Source organism: Borostomias antarcticus, assembly GCF_949987555.1.
Source record: "Borostomias antarcticus genome assembly, chromosome: 5".
Lineage (NCBI taxonomy): Eukaryota > Metazoa > Chordata > Actinopteri > Stomiiformes > Stomiidae > Borostomias > Borostomias antarcticus.
The window spans coordinates 6,205,435-6,219,833 of NC_140238.1; the positions used below are offsets into that span (position 1 = coordinate 6,205,435).

The 14,399-nt window shown below is 45.2% G+C and overlaps 1 protein-coding gene across 1 annotated transcript; it reads right to left on the minus strand.

Moving 5' to 3' along the window:
• Positions 1 to 1,240: 1,240 nt before the first annotated feature.
• On the minus strand, positions 1,241 to 12,999 carry LOC311309222 (filamin-A-interacting protein 1-like; the record flags this gene model as incomplete). The annotated part of the gene is made up of 5 exons (XM_084438403.1): positions 1,241 to 1,447; positions 2,134 to 4,993; positions 11,191 to 11,369; positions 12,086 to 12,262; positions 12,718 to 12,999. 5 exons carry the CDS (start codon positions 12,997 to 12,999, stop codon positions 1,241 to 1,243), a joined length of 3,705 nt encoding a protein of 1,234 aa, XP_084294529.1.
• Positions 13,000 to 14,399: the final 1,400 nt, after the last annotated feature.

Below are 14,399 nucleotides of genomic sequence, written 5' to 3' on the forward strand. Positions count from 1 at the left end.
ATCCTTGGGTATAGCCAAGTATATAATAAAATTAACCATCATAATAATCTTAATAATCATAATCATAGAATGGGCATAGCCAAGGTCATACAGAGACAGTAGGCTACATACAGTAAGTAAAAAAAAATAAACTACAGTTTAATGCGGCAGAGCATAAAAGTACAATCCCCCATAGCCTAACCCTTTTCCTTCTTCTAGCTGCACACTTGCAGACATATTTTCCTTGCCTATCACTTCTCATGAAACTGGTCTACTGTCTCCCCCTGGTCAATTGAGCAAATGTAACTTGTCTGCTCGACTGGAAACAATATTATTCTTTCATTCAGATGGGGCATGTTTGGTGATTGCAGACCCAGGCAGCTTGTTAACTGAGTAGATTTTAATTGCTGAAAACTGGGCAAGAGAAGTAAACTCGCACCACAATTGAGAGATTACCGTGGGAACTTGTCCCTCCTCTGTATCACAGGCTTTGGCATATATGGCCATCGCTTCTTATCAGTACCAACTCTGACTGCTTGGCAAATTGATATAAGATAAATTAATAGACTGCTTTGGACTTTATTCAACTCAGCTCATTAACAGAACACAATTTCAGAGAAAGTCTACAGCATTGTTATTCTGCACATATTCTCATTATATTCTGTCAAAAATGTGGTAGAATTTTATTTAATTTCAGAAAACTATTTTATTTAAATTACATTTCATTACAAAACACTTTACACAAAAAAGACATCCCACTTGCTGCACAGCAAATAGTGGCATCTGTTAAATTAAATGCATTACAAAAATTGCATTTACAAAAATATCACTAGGTGAGATCACATAAGCAGTTAGTAGCAGCATAGCCTGACAAGAATACTGTTCCCCTTAAAAATGCACATCTGTGAATATCTACTGTAAAGGAGCAGTTAAATCAATTTTACTCACCTTGCAAAGACAGGTGAGAACAGAGAAGTAGAACAGACTCTCCAAAAATATACAATACATTCCTGATTTCAAGTACATTATTTCACTGTAGGCATATAATATCAATATTTATAATGTTTGTTTTGAACAAGGTGACAGTGGTCAAACATCTTGGCACAATGGGAGAGCCCAAAGAACTGTTGTTTTAATTTAACCTCCCCAACCTCTCTCAGGGTACTTCATTGGCACTCATAGTGAGCCCCTCATGCCCCTACAACCATACAACCCCCCTGCCCCCCACCAACCCATCCCTCCATCATGTACCCTGGGTCCCTCAGCCTTTCCCTCCATTTTGAAAGGCAGTGCTGCTGACTGTGGGTTTCTTGAGCTCGATCCTCATGGATTGACTCTCTGCTCGTGACTCTAGCCGTACTCCGGCAGGGACGCCCAGGGCTCCCAGCATTGCTTTGCCTGTCTTCAGGCTCTTGGACATGGGTATGCGGGTGAGCCCTGCCCGGGCGGGGTGGGCCTCGAGCCCAGGCTGTAAGGCAGAAGACAGAGAAGGGAGAATATGTGGACGGGTTGAAGGGAAAGGAGAGAGAGAAGAGTAGAAAAGGGAAAATAATGGGGGGAAAGTGAGAGGCCAATTACAGCAGTGAAAATGCTAGAAAAATATTTCACTTGAGAGTATGACCTGCACTGTTTAAGTAAAAATGTAAATATTTGGTCATTCTTCCAAGTCAAACACAATGAGGGAGCATTTACGGGGGTTATGTTTCTGTATGCTGTGTTCCAGTGCAAGGCTGTTTCATGTCAATAAGAGTGTCGGTGCACTGTGGATGTTTGTGAGCATAAACAGTGTGCGACAGCTATATATGACAGAGTGATTGTAACATGGTGGCAGATTGCCACATCATTACAGTTCACTTCTGTCAAGGCTTGTTCATAAACCAGTTTCTGTCACGCTATCCATTAGCCCCACAAAGACCTCATTATACCGCTCAGCAAAACGCCACCGAGTCGCTCACTCACCCCACACTTTATGTAACAGGATAACAGAGAGAAAAGTAGCTGTCCGAAATCATAACAAATCACTTTTTTTTTTCTTTTTTTTTTTAAGTATGCTTTGTGGTCACACATTTAATACAATGCAGCTGACAAAGCTAGGCTTCAAATGTACCAAAGTGTTTAAAAATACCCAAAACAATGTGGATGGAGGGAGCTCACCACAGTTTGTGAAGATCTAGCAGCAGTGGACGTGACAGGAGTGATGGTGATGCTGCTCATCACTTTACTCTGCACACATTTGGTAACGGCGGCGGCGGCGATTTGACGAGGTGAGCGCAGTACAGTTCCCGTCGATAACATCAGCTCCTTGCTCTCCATTGCCACGGCGACCGGCCTGACCACCATTTTGGAGGCAACATTGTTGTTTGTCTCCGTCGTGGGCCCCTTGAAGGTCGGGCCCAGGTGAATGTGGATCTTGTTGTCCTCAGTGGTGGTAATGATATTGGCGTTGGAGTTGAACTTCTTGATCGGTGCAGGTACCATCTGCTTCTCGGGCATGACCCTGAACACGGCCCGGCCCATGGTCATCTCCTGAGGCTCGGGGGAGGCAGACGCGTTGGACACTATGGAGGTGCTGACGGTCATTATGGAGATGGGTGACATGGGCCTCCCTGAAGTGGAGGAGGAGGCGGAGGCCTTGCCACTCTCTGGGGACTTGGCCCTGGAGATTGTGGTGATGGTGACTGGGGACTTCGCCCTCTCTGGCCCCCTTGGACCTGTGGTTGGTTTCCCCTTCGGAGTGTTGGCGGTGTGGGTGGGAATGATGGTGATGCGGGACTTGGGGTGGTGGCCCAGTGGGGTCGAGCTGAGTCTGGAGCCTGAGTAGAACTCCTCTGCAGTAGTGCTGCTAATCTCCAGAGTGGCCGTGCTGTTCTGGTGGTCGGGAGTGACTCGGATGTGTAAGGGCTGCCCTTGTTTCTGGGACATGGTCAGCTCAGGGTGAACAGACTCTCCATTGATGAGCAGAGACTTGTCAGGGCCTGTCCCCTGGGGGCCATTTTCCTTTTTCCGCATCCAGGGAATCCAGGATTTCTTCAGGCTAATGTCAGTTGAAGGTGTTGGGTAACGTTCATGAGCTAATGTCTTCTCCGTAGGCTTCTTGAGGCCCCTCTGTCGGAGGTTGCTCATGATGTGATTCTCTTCTTGGACTGACTTCCTGATGAACACAGCTGGCGTGTCCTCCTCTACCGTCTCATTGGCCGATGTATCGGTCTGCACTCCAGTGGACGTCATGGCAATATCCATCATTCTCCTGCCGTTTAGACTGGGCCGTAGAGCGCGACTGTGGCGCTTGGTCACCTCCAGTTCTTTGGTGAGGTTGAGAACATCCAGGCTCATGCTTTTCTTCTTTTCTTCTTCTTCCAAGAACCTCTGTTGAAGCACTGTGTAGTCCACCTGGAGCTGAGACAGCTGGTCCTCTTTGTTCATGAGCTCGTGGATCTTCTCCTTGAGGGCCATAACATCCGCCTGAAGGTTTCTTGTTTTGGCCTCCTCAATTTTACAGCGTTGCCGGATGTCTTCTTCCTGACTCTCCACTTCTCCTTTCTCGATAGCTTTATTTCGAGATATCTGACTTCTCATTTCCTCGACCTGCTGGGACAGGATGTTGGCCTTGTCCTGCTCCGTCATGAACTTCTTCTCCAACAGGTCGTACTGATCCTCTGTCTTTATTAAATCTCCCTCCACCACCTCAAGCTGTTTCAATCGATTTTTCAACCGCTCAATTTCGAACGTCAGCTCTTTCACCCGGTTGTCCTCTTTCCCACCTGTCTCTAACACCATTCCCAGTTCCCTCTTTGCCACGTCGCTCGTGGATATCCTCTCTGCTTCATCGAAACCATCAATCCTCTTTTTCATTTGACTGATCTTAGAGCTCAAATCCTTACTTTTTTCAATTTCATAGGCCAGCTTGGTGCTCAGCTCTCCGTTCTCCCTGGTCAGAGTTCCTACCTTTACCTCCATCTCCGATTTTAACTTCAGGAGCCTCTTGCTCTCCTCTATCAATCTCTCGGTTACATCCATTACCTTGCCCTGCTCAGCTTTGATCGTCTCACTCAAATCTTCCCTCTTCTTCTCGTCTGACGTCATTCTGACCATCATGCTCTTTCTCTCGTCCACCATGACCACAGTCAATGACTTCAGCTTTCTAAGGTCATCCTTAAGGCCCAACTCGGCCTTCTCTAACTTCAGCTCAGACGATTCTATCTCTTTCATGCGGATCTTAAGCGCTACCAGCTCGTCCGAGAGCTCTTTGGATAGTCCCTTCTCCCTTTCGAGGGCGGCATGAAGCTGGGTGCACTCAGCCTTGTTGATGTTGAACGCGCCCTCTAGCCTCTCCAGCTCCATCATCCTCTTCTGCAGCTTCTCCACCTCCGTCTTCAGCTCTTTACTCTGGTTCTCCTCCTCCTGCAGCCTCTTCCTCAGCTCCTTACACTGGGTCTCGGTCTTGGTGATCTCCTCGTCCTTTCCCTCCATCTCCAACACCCGTTTGCGGAGGTTCTCCAGCTCTGTGATCAAGTTGGATTTGGAGTTGTCACACTCCCCGTTGCTGATCTTCTCCCTTAGTTCGCACAGCTCATCCTCGGACCTCTTCAGGGCACTGTTGCTCTCCTCCAGCTCCTCCACTTTGTGGGCAAGACCTGACAGCTTGGCGTCCAGCTGTCGGTTCTGGGAGTCCTGTCCGGCCAGCTTGGCAGCCATCTCCTCATGCTGCTGGGTGAGCTTGGCCGACTTCTCCTTCAGCTGGGACTCCAGACTCTGTGCCCTCTGGCTGTCCTCCTGTGCTTGGCTGCTGGCATGGCTCAGCACCTGCTCACGGTCCTGCAGCTGCTGGCTGAGCTCCTGGACCCGCTGGCTCTGCTGATCCATCTGCTCCAGGTGGAGTTGACGCTCATCCACTAGCATCAGGGCGAAGGACTTGAGCTTCACCAGCTCTTCGCGAACTTTACCCAGGCGCGTGGTGTGCTCCTTCTCTTTACGGATGTGGTAGGCTTTCTCGTTCTCCAGTAACCTCTTCAATCTGATGAGAGATGAGCAGAGAGAAAGTGATGATTAAGGACTTAAGCAGTGTTGAGTGCATAGTATATGCTTAACGGTTACAATATACTGTAATACGATGTGTATCTTTCTACAGAGCTTTTCACAGAGGTGATTCTTAAAGGTCCGTTTGCTCTTTATCATTTAATCATTATTTCAACATCAGCTTTAGATTCAGATATCTTATTGAATTGCACAGGACATGTAACATTGTTCTTTGTGTGGTTTTCCTCCAGTTTAGGGAGTCCACAGTGGTGTAGCGGTCTAAGCATCAGTCTCTGGTGCAGCTGCCCACTAGGGACCAGGTTTCGCGCTCTGGTCTCTCCAGGTTCGAATATGGCTGGATGCCATAGGGGGGTGGGGTATGGGGCCGCCACTCTGAAGGGTGGTTAGTTTAATTTCGGCACGAGGATCGCCGCTCTACAGTGACCCCGCCTGGTGTCGGAGTCACAGTGAGGTGCTTGAGAGAATCAGGTAGCTGGCAATGGGATGGTAATGGGATAAAATCTGAATTATATTTTTAATTAAAAAAATGTATTTCCTCTAATTAAAATGGGTGGTAAATGGACTGCACTTATAGCACTTTTGTCCAAAGCTCTTTACAAAGGCCTCTCATTCACACTGTTACGCTCCCACCTGGATGGTAGGTAGAGGGGCAAACGTCATGGCCTCTATGCGCATACACTGGTGTGGGGAGGATGGCGAGTGAAACAACCATAAAAAGATCAAACCCAAAACAAGGTATTTATTGACTTTCACAGAAAGGTTATTTAAATAGAAAATAATCACCAATACCCAGACAATAATGAATAAACCAGGTACAGTTATACACAAAACACAAAGGGAGAGGAGAAGGACTGTAAGGGGTGTGCCTAAAACTAAAAGGGCCATGAGCTTCCCTATTCACTAAACTATCTAGAAGCCAGATAAAACTACTGCATTACATTAGTCATTTAGCAGACGCTTTTATCCAAAGCGATTAACAATAATTGCATTTAACATTATGTACTACTACTTGCCATGTTAATTTGAGAAAATGTTATTTGAGAAAATTAATTGCTAAGTTCTCAATTAATTCTTGCCAGTTACACTGTCACAGAAAAGAAAAAAGCATGATACACAGCGTCAAAGGGAACAACAAGGGGGCAAACCAGATACTGAACTATGCCTGCTTAAGCTAACCATGCCCTCTAAGTGAGAATTGGCATGGATGTAGAGAAAATTTGCCAAACGCTCTCACTGATTTTCCTTGCTGGAGTCCAAACTGAGAAAACGCGAGTGAAAAGTCCCCTCTGAGCAGTCTCTTTTCATTCTGCCTCTTTCTATGATGTTCATGTCCATTCTAAACACAATCTGACAAATTACATACAAAACACAGTGAACTCACAGTACTGGGAACTCAAATCACGAGATTTCCTTTGCAATGCTCACTTCGCTGTACCTGAAAAGCCTCATGATATTGTACAGAAAAAGTAGACCATGCGGAAACATTTCTCACAATATTATTATACACTAGAAACTGTCTACACTCAAACAACTTTTGACACAATTCCAAACTTACCCACTATTCTGGATGCAAGAAAAGCAAGTCCATGCCATATATGTTTGCCATTGTACAGAGTCCACTGAATCAGATCTGGCAAGGGCCCCTTTCTTCACAGGCAGTCTGCCGTCACATTCCAAGTGTCATCAGGACAGTGAAAAGTGAATAAATACAGCGGAGCACTGCAATATAAGTTGATGATGTCACCTCGTCCATATATGGCAAATGTGTGTGTGCATGTGCCGCTCTAGTCTGGACTTTGAGAGAGAGAGAGGGAGAGAGAGAGAGAAGGGGTGGGACCTTGGCCAGAAGAGGGTGTTCTGTAACCTCCTCCTCAATTTGTTCATCTCTTTTTCATGTTTTTCTCAATACAGAGAGCATTTTTCAAAGGGAGCATGTTTCATGTTTCAACAGAACATTGGAACAACTGCCCCCCATCTACTCACATATGATCAGTCTCTTCTTACATGATTCAAGCTGCTTTCCATAGAGGCAAAACAGCACTACAAAATTATGTTTAGGAACAAACATGCAAATAAGCCAAAATTCAATTCCAGTTCTCTCTCATCTTCACAGACAGGAAATTACACGCACAGACAGGAAGCTATAAGCCCACCGGTATATGAGACAGGTCAGTCGGTCCATCTGCTGTAGTTCTACCCTGGGAAATGTGGACCAGAGCTCATTTGGTTCTTAGCAGATTTGATGAGAAAAGCAGATTGGTACGAGCCCGTTTACTCCCCAGAAGTGAGGAGGGAGAGTCTGAGAGAGCTCAGACAGGAACTCGGACAGTAGATTTATTAGGAGATGAATGACAGTAACAGTGTGGAACACACTGGAGTACACTCAGACAAAGGAACTACTACAGTACAGTATCTTAATATCCTAACTATTTTATACTGATAGTTCACACAAGCACCATCCCTTTAATTAAGTCAGTGTTGCTTCAGGTAATGCTCCACATACGTTCAATTCCAGATTCTAAATGGAGATGCTTAATTTATGTTGAACCGTGATGAATATCATCTACATTACTGCGTCATGTTGCCAAGTTGGACAACCATCCCTGGCTACTGTACAGAGTATCATCCAACTTCTGGAATGTGGCACCTAATACTTGACACCTTAGCAATAAGCACTCTAAAATTACCCTCATGCAAAGGTCAGGGGCATGATGTCAGCGGTCATGGTCGCCTAGAGTGCGGTCTCGTGGGCTAAAGACCCTCCATGACATTCAAGCCGAAGGGAGTACATCTAAATATCATGAGGTACTTACAGTATGTTGTAGGCAGGAAGAGCTAACCGTGGCCAAAGCAAGAATGTAGAGTTGCAATGTCCTCAAAAAACCCTTCATTGGACACTAGGCCAAGTTGAACTAGGACATGGAGTCTTTGACCTTTTAATGGCTAAGGTATAATTACATTAGTGCCAGACATTACCCATACACACTACTACTAGTATACAGGCATACTGTAATATTAATATGTAGGCTACAGTAAGTATTAACTAGGTAGGTTATACAACATATCGAGGTGATTTTCAGATTGACGGCTGATGATTCGGGCTATGTTGTTTCAAGTGTCCTAACTTCTCACTGTAAGCGTGTGCAAAAGCACATCAACAGCATCTCCCTGAAAAACATTTTCATCACGAAACATCATTTCACTCATCCCTTGTTTCCTGAGGAATTTGGTTGGAGGCGCAACAGCTCGTCTGTGTCAGGAAGCTGTGGATTGAAGGCTGACCTGGTGTGCCAATGCCTGTCAAAACAATGTTGTAATCCTTGGTGTCGACAGAGAAAAAGCATTAAACACTCAAACCAGAGCGGTATTGACAGTATGTCTGTACGTATTATTGATGTGCTGTTAAAAGAAGGTCACCAGATGCAAGGTAATGCGTTCTAGGCCATGGGTACGGTTTCATAGTAGGCCTACTCCATAGTAGCCAACGCCAACATTGCTAGTTTTCTATTTCTATACCATAAGCAGAACTTGTCAAAACTGAAGTTGCTGTCTTTTATTTATTAATTTAAGCTTGAATTCCAATGTTCCTGTACCCATACTTGTTCCACATGGAAAATAAACGTTCTATTCTTGAAATGGAATAAGAATTGCAAGGTGGATAGTAAGCTACCGTCGGCGCCATCGTATACCCATACATTTTCAACAAACATGCAAGAATCCAAAGTATTTTGCGTTAATTGTATGCCTCCCTATGCCAGATAAACATTTCACCTCCTGACATACAATTTCCCCATCTGTTTGAGTGAGTGGAAGGCTTGCTGAAGGCTATTAGTCAAGAGTTTTTGGTCCCCATATTCTCTACATTCTTTCAGTAGCTTGGAATAAGAGCCCACAGGCATTTTCACTTTTCTCCTCTCACACTCACATCAGTCAGTGGTCTGAACACATACTGCAAGTCTGGTAGAGTTGAGCGGCAGATGCTTTTCTCCACCCATGTCCTTCTGACAGACCGATCACAACATGGTGCATCTGTCAAGAGAGTGAGAGTGCGTGCGTGTGTGTGTGTGCGTGTGCGTGCGTGCGTGCATGTGCGCGTGTTTGTATGTGAGCGTGTTTGTGTGTGATTGCCTAGAGCCTACATGTCTTACTGTCTGCCTGTTGGTATGTGTGTGGGTTTTTGGCATGTTTGAATGTGCAAATTTTAAATATGTTTGTGTACCAGTACAGCATATCATAAGCATAGACATGCGTACTGTGGAGTATCACCAGGGTACAGCTAACTCGTTTTGGCCCTTCCATGACTCCAGCAGAGGGGAATGTGGGCCCGGCATCGCTGAGAGAGCAGCAGAGGTCTCTGCATGTCTGTTTGCCGTTGATAGGTGGGGTTAAAGAGGGCAGGCTGAATACTGGCCAACAAGGTCTCTGGAAAAAACCTGGCATGGGTGGTCTAACACTCGATCCAGTCACCCAGGGCCAACAGTCGAATCAACTGGAACTACAGTAGAGTGCATCATACCTCATCATAACTCCAACAGTCGGCCCTGAAGACGTGAGTCCTCGTAAAACATTATAGCTCAGTTCATTTACTGCTGTAACGCGACAATTTCCCTAGCCAGGATTAATAGAAGTATCTATCTATTAACAACGACACATGTTTTTATACAGTCTTTATGCAGTCTGTCACTCAGACACTCGTCCTCTCGCACTGTCCATAGGCCAGGATATTTTGTGCATTTACAGACAGCGGTCTGATACTTCACCACTTCTATTTCTACAGGGGTAGTTTAATGCGTCTCAGACAAGTGTGTGAGAAAGTTCATGAAAGACGGACTAACCCGAACACGCAACCCCCCGCCCCGCCCCCCCAACACCCCACGCCTGCACACTTACCCACGCATGAAAACCTGTTTGGAGTTCAACATGTTTGGGGTCAGCCTCAGTGGAACGTCACGCAAACAAACCTCGATAAAAGTTCGATTTCAAACAACTTCTGGAATATGAATTCAACTGATGCACTGTAAACATATATATATATATATATATATATATATATATATACAGTATATATATATACAGTATATATATATACCTAACTCTTCTCTCCCACCGTTTGCGGTAGGGTTCCCCTGACAGGGTTTCTGGAGGAGTGAAAAAATTGTGGGTCTCACCTAGAGAGGCTGTTTGAAGTTTTATGGCTATATTATCCAGTACAGCATATCATAAGGAATATGAATTCAACTGATGCACTGTAAACATTATATATATATATATATATATATATATATATATATATATATATATATATATATATATATAAAAACTCTTCTCTCTCACTGTGTTCTCTGGCCACTACAGGTGCGTATGCATATGTGAATACACTTACCGATACACACACAGAGACAGAGGAAGTTAATGCTATCACAGAAATTAGAGTTGACTCCTCTCTCTCTCTCTATTCCCCTGTTAAGCTCTCCTCTCTCTCATACTCATTCCCCCTGTGTGAGAAGATTAATTAGCGGGGCCCCTGTACAGTGTGAGATTAATTGTACTGGGGCCCCTGTATAGTGTGTGTGTGTGGGGTGGGGGGGGGGGGGGGGGGTGGGTGGCACTCACATCATGCATGGCTGATCCCTTTACTGGTCTTCGTGTCCCTGAACACACTCAGTGTAAACTGTCCCTCTTTAGTTATTGGTCGAGTGCCAGCGTTTGTATGCTGCCCTCTCTCACCTGTCTTTATCTCTCTCTCTGTATCTATCTCCCTCTCTCTTTCTGTATCACTCTTTCCCTCTCTCTTTCTGTATCACTCTTTCCCTCTCTCACCCTCTCTCTGTATCGCTCTTTCCCTCTAACTCTCTCGCTCTCTCCCTCCCTCCCTCCCTCCCCCTCTCTCCGACCAGTCACTTCTCAGACACCCCGTTAGGGCTAACAGATAGTGTTTTGGGGAAAATAAGCTTTAAGCCAAGAATCTTTTCCCAACTACGTATTCTCAACAATATGACCAAAACATGAGGAAGGATGTCCCTTTTGAACCCTCTCTACTAATTTCCCCCACATCATTTTCTTGCTCTTTCCTTCCTTCCCACTCTCCCATCCAGTTACGTCTCTCTCTCTCTCTCTCTCTCCCTTCCTAATTCTTCCTCCCTCCCTTCCTCCCTCCTTCCCTCCTCCCCTCACCTCTCCCTCTCTTGCTCCAGCAGGTTGGTGAAGTCATCACTCTTGTTCATGTAGTCGGCGTGTTTGCGTTTCTCGCTGTTCAGCTCGTGCACGGTGCGGCGGTGGCACTTCTCGGCCAATAGCAGCTGCTCCAGCATCCGCCGGTACGCGTCCCTGTGTTTCTCCTGCAGATGGTCCAGCTAAGAGCAACAGGTACATAACACAGAGCCGTGTGAAACATCGACCGTAACTGATACTGTGAATAAGTGTTACGGCCTCCTATGTTTCTGTTCTCTGTTCTGTTCGTGTCTGTCTTCCCCAGGTGTTCGTCGTTGTGCTCGTTGTGTCCAGTCAATCAACTAATCATCGACCACCTGTGTCCAATCATTCCCCTGCCCTGCCGTCCAATCAGACGATGATCTGCCACCTATATACAGTATTCTGTCTTGTTCCATGTGCAAAGCAGGAGAGGTTGTTATGTTTGTTTGAATGTAGGCTTACATTTTTGCTGAGGGTCTAGTAGTAGTTTTGTCTGGCTTCTAATTAGTTTAGTCGATAGGGAAGCTCAAGGCCCTTTTAGTTTTAGACACCCCTCGCACAGTCCTTCTCCTCTCCCTTTGTGTTTTTGTTTATACTGTAGCTTAAGCTTGTTTGTCTATTGTTATTTTTGTATTATTGTCTGGTTTTAGTTATTGATTATTTTCTACTTAAATAACCTTTCTGTGAAAGATTATAAATAACCTGTTTGGGGTTTTATGTTATTTGTAGTTGGGTGTTTCGTGTTTCTAGATTAATTATTACCACAAAGTATTTGGCAATTAGTATCAACATTAGTGACCATTCTCCCATGGTCATGGTCTATTTTATACACTCTTATACACTATAATCTATAAGAAGTTGTCGGCAGTAGACTGACCTCTGCCATAGGTGTCTGGTAGACGTTGTTGTGGTTGTGTGGTGGTGTGTTGGTGAGAAGGCCATCTCTCTGTAGGGCCTGGAGAGCAGGGCTGGGGGCTGCAGTACCGTAGTGGGCCTCCAGAACCGCTGGATGAGTCTGTCCAGACTTCAGCACCCGGATAACATCCTCCCTGGCCTTGGGGGTCACACACACACACAAAGGAATGTACACATGCACACACAGAAATGTGCACGCGCACACACCTGCACACACACAATATGCTGAAGCACTGATCATGATCAAATGTCCACTTATGAATGTTATTAGCAACTACACAGATAGTGCTGTGCTGCATTAGCAGCAGCTGCCACTAGATGGTGCTGTGGTGCAAAGGCATATAAGTACCACATTTCATGTGATTTGTCCTGTTCATGTAATACTATTACACACTATTTTGAACATCTAAAGGTACATTACATTACAGTCATTTAGCTGATGCTTTTATCCAAAGCGACTTGCATTTGACGTAGGAAAAGTCAGTGTACTACTACTTGCCAGAACTCACAAGTGCATCTCTTTTCTAAAACAAGTGATTAATAATCTAGTGCTGGAGGCAAAAGGTAGCTGTATAACCTGCAGGTTAAACTCACCTGGACCTCACCTTCCATGATCCCTAGCAGCTTGAGTAGGTCCTCCTTGGTCATGTCCAGGATTCCCCTCCTTTGGTCTTTAGTCTCAGGGTTCTTCTCAGGTGAGCTCTCTTTCTCAGAGATAACCGTTTCTTCTTCCCCCTCGCTCATTGACTGAACTTTGACCTTCAGGCTCTTGATTGGTAGACTCTCTTCCTCTTCCTGGTTGATGTCATGTGTCGCCTGGGGAACGCCTAGCACCCCACTAGGTGGACTTTCCACCCCATTGCTTTTGGACCTCATTCTCTACCTGTACAGAAGGGAGAGAGAGAGAGAGAGGACAATTCTTACAGGATTCGAGAGGAAGTTGATTCTTACAAGATTCAATAGGAAGATGATTCAAGAGTCTGAGTAGGTGTCAACTGAATCACAGGAATCAAGGTGCCTCATTACATTGTAGTGCTGTACATTACATTGCAGTCATTTAGCCGACACTTTTATCCAAAGCGACTTACAAAAATTGCATTTAATGAAGGCAGTGCATCTCCTTTCTAAACAAGTGACTAAGAGCATAACCTAATGCTAAAGCCAGAGTGTATGAGTAGCAAAATTGATTCTGTCAACAAATCAACGATTGCTAATGTTAACTGAATCAATTTCAAGCATGTCAATTGATCAATGCACTTCATGACAACTGAGTGGGCAATCAGTTGAATCCTACACCTGCTCATCACATCAGTCAATATAGTGAAGAGTTCACTGATGGTACATTATGATTAGGTACATTCATAGAAATTGTGAACCTTTTCATATTAGTCATTGAGAGAAGAGAGTGAGTGAGTGAGTGAGTGAGTGAGTGAGTGAGTGAGTGAGTGAGTGAGTGAGTGAGTGAGTGAGTGAGTGAGTGAGTGAGTGAGTGAGTGAGTGACCACAAAGATACCATGGACAGGGACACTACACTCAGCCATCAGTTACAATCTAGTACAACGTCCATCGCTAGGTGTAAGGTTAACTAGAACGCTCAAATTAACCATGTCCTTTCATGTATCGGGTGCCATAATCTATCCATGCTAGGCCATAATGTTCAACAGACAGTCTCACTGCCGTGTGTGTGTGTGTGTGTGTGTGTGTGTGTGTGTGTGTTCTGTCCCATCCTGTTCTCTCACATACTGGACATTGCCTCATACCTCCTGCCGTGTGGGTGTTGACAGTTTGGAAGGACTCTGGCACACACAAGGGTGTTTGGGAGGTACATCTGACATGCATCGAGAAAAAGTATGATCCAATAGGCTTCTAGACTAAGACGACATTACCAGTGTTATTCTATTCTATATTATGACTTCTGCTGTCTATGACTTCTCCTGCATGGACAATTATATTCTACTCTACTCTAGCCCTAGATGTCTGGTGTGAGATCAAGGGGGGGAGTCTAGAGTTACATTCATCAACTGTTGCATCATACAGTGTCCTTTGCAGTCCAAACATGTAGCGCGGGTCGTTGGCTCGTGTGTGAAATCGCACAGTGCTGAATTCCCCTGTTCGCCCCCTAGAGGGGCGTTTGATTAATGGACCAGCAGCAGGCCTCTGACACTGACCATGTGTTCCACTTGTGACGACGCTCAAGTATGACATCAGCACTCTTAATGACTTACAGATAAAGAACTGAAGTCGAAAATCCCCCGCCGCACCTCCCCGACGATGGA